Below are 2,376 nucleotides of genomic sequence, written 5' to 3'. Positions count from 1 at the left end.
CTAAGCCTAGCTTCGGGAATTACGTCCCGCCATTCGCTTTTGCTTGTCCACTATACTAAAATATATGTCTATTTTTCCTTATCCACTTTAGAATATTAAGAAATAAGTTATCACTTAATTTTTAATTTATCCTTATTATTAATTATAGTTCTTTTTGAATGTATTTTCTTATTATATTCAAAAGATTATATAGTAAATTTGTCATTCTATTTATTACTTCTTAAGAGGTGTATGTGTCAAGTCAATACTGAACAAATAAAGTTAAATAAAGAATGTATTTAATAGCCAACATAAAGGGGCTAAAACAATTCACAAAATGTGAAATGGCCATTTGTGTGACTAATTATAAAATTAGATAGTTTGTTAGTTGGAATTTCTTGCTATGGCCAATTGTAAATTAGATCACTTAACTACGTATGGAACATAGATTTTAAAACCTATTATCTAATTCAAAAGTCAAAACAAATTAAGGCGTTAAAAAAGAAAAGAAGATTAAAGATGTCATTATCGCACAAGTAAGAGAAAGGAATGAATTAACTCAAAAATAGTACAAAAAATATACCCCATAGACAGTCTTACATTACATGGCAAGATTAATACAAAAACACCAGATCAATCCACACTGGACAGAAATTAAAACACATACTAGCTAGTATCCTTTATTTATTTTAGGCAAGTACATATACGTATATGATCACGTACACAAGTGTTGTTCTTCGTCTCGGTAATATAGTAAAATATTAGTGGTGGTGGTGATGGTGGTGGTGTCCTCCCTCAGCATGCTTTAGCTCTTTCTTGGCATCTTTTTTCTCATGGTGCTCATGGAATGCAAATCCACCAGCACCGACAGCAGCAACTGCTGCTATTTCTTCTTGTATCTTATGCTTGTGTGCATTCTCTGGGTCTTTCTTTGCCTTGTGCTTCTCATGCTGTAAATATTTTTTAAATCAAAACAACAAAAAAGGAGTAAGAAATTGAAGGGGGAAAAAACTCAATTAAGCATATACATAAAGAGATATACAAATATTTTTCTTAGCTATGCACAGGGTCCGGGAAGGATCGGACAACAAGGATCTATTTGACGTAGCCTTACATGCACTACATTTCTATAAGAGTTGTTCCCACAACTCGATCTCATGATTGATCACATGACAACAACTTTATCAGTTACATCAAGCTAGGCTCCCCTTCATTAGTTCAATATATTAAAGTTAAAATTTAAATATATATTCAAAAACAATATAAAAAGTACTATTATAATCTTTTTATATTAATATGGTGAAAAAATACATCTTATATTTATAATGTTGGTCAAAGATCATATAATTTTACTCTCGAGATCGAAATGTTACAAGTGTTTTGGGATAGATGGAGTATATAATAGGTTACAAAGTAGAATAATTTACATACCAAAGCGAAAGCACCAGCAGCAACAGCACCAAGTTCACCAATCTTCTCAAGATGATTGTGGTGCTTCACTTCTTTTGCATAATCAACTGGACCCTCCTTGTTTTTGTGGTGGAACAAATGGTGATGGTGTTTCTCTTCAGCCATATTGGTGTTTGTGAAAATTATATTTTTCCAAAATGTCAATAGACAAGTGGTTGATATTTTGATTTGAGAAACTTTTTCCTAGTGGATTATTTATAGTAGCGATATCCAAAAATATTAGCTGGCGTGAGTGAGGAGAAAATGTTGTGAAAGGGATTTCTATATCAGTACGTGTATTAGGTGGAACCTTGATCAATTCAATTCTTATGATATTTTTATGTATATCATTTTCTGAGAGAAAATTAAGTTTGATTTCTTCTGGAAGTATTTACTATTAATTACAAGTGTGAACGTTAGAAATTTCAATACTAATTCTTTCTAATTTATTTAGAACCAAGTGAGGTTTTGACTGGTGGATATTATTACTGTGAAATGCTTATAATTTCCTTAATAAAGAAGCTTATAATTGTCAAAAGGAAAATGTCAGTGGAAACACGGAACTATGAGAAATTTCCTTTCTTGAGTGAGGAAACATGAAAATTCTGTCTGCGTAATCTCATTCACATTTTCAAGTTCCCAAAGAAAAAAAAAATCAAAGATTAATCGAGAATTAACTTTACTTCACAAAAATAAAAATATAATTACGTGCATTTTATCCTTTTCAGACTTTTCTTATGAGATGAGTTTATTATTATTGTCGTCATATGGTTCGACATTTCCCTTTCAAACGTACTTCATTTTTTTCATGTGCGTGTAGGGGCAAAGAAAGAATATCTTTATTACTCCATCCATCCTATGGCACTGATTGATTGGTCGTACAATTTGAGAAAGAACGAAGATATTTGGAATTTGTGTGGCCTAATCTCTAAACAAGTCATGTTTATA

At 31.3% G+C, this 2,376-nt stretch overlaps 1 protein-coding gene across 1 annotated transcript; it reads right to left on the bottom strand.

Moving 5' to 3' along the window:
- Positions 1-516: 516 nt before the first annotated feature.
- Positions 517-1,962, bottom strand: LOC107867640 (abscisic stress-ripening protein 2). Its single transcript, XM_016713974.2, has 2 exons — positions 1,411-1,962; positions 517-929 (listed from the first exon to the last, which is right to left on the bottom strand). The coding sequence occupies exons 1-2, from the start codon at positions 1,552-1,554 to the stop codon at positions 741-743; spliced, it is 333 nt and encodes a 110-aa protein (XP_016569460.2). The 5' UTR covers positions 1,555-1,962; the 3' UTR covers positions 517-740.
- Between the last annotated feature and the right edge of the window lie 414 nt (positions 1,963-2,376).

The sequence above is a fragment of the Capsicum annuum genome, chromosome 4, assembly GCF_002878395.1.
Source record: "Capsicum annuum cultivar UCD-10X-F1 chromosome 4, UCD10Xv1.1, whole genome shotgun sequence".
Classification (NCBI taxonomy): domain Eukaryota; kingdom Viridiplantae; phylum Streptophyta; class Magnoliopsida; order Solanales; family Solanaceae; genus Capsicum; species Capsicum annuum.
The sequence above is the reverse complement of the archived record's forward strand: the minus strand, read 5'-3'. Positions and strand labels throughout refer to the sequence as shown.

Coding starts and splice junctions, on each gene's coding strand:
- LOC107867640 (XM_016713974.2), bottom strand. CDS start 1,554: ATGGCTGAAGAGAAACACCATCACCATTTGTTCCACCACAAAAACAAG. Junction 930..1,410: donor CTGCTGGTGCTTTCGCTTTG/GTATGTAAATTA, acceptor AAATATTTACAG/CATGAGAAGCACAAGGCAAA.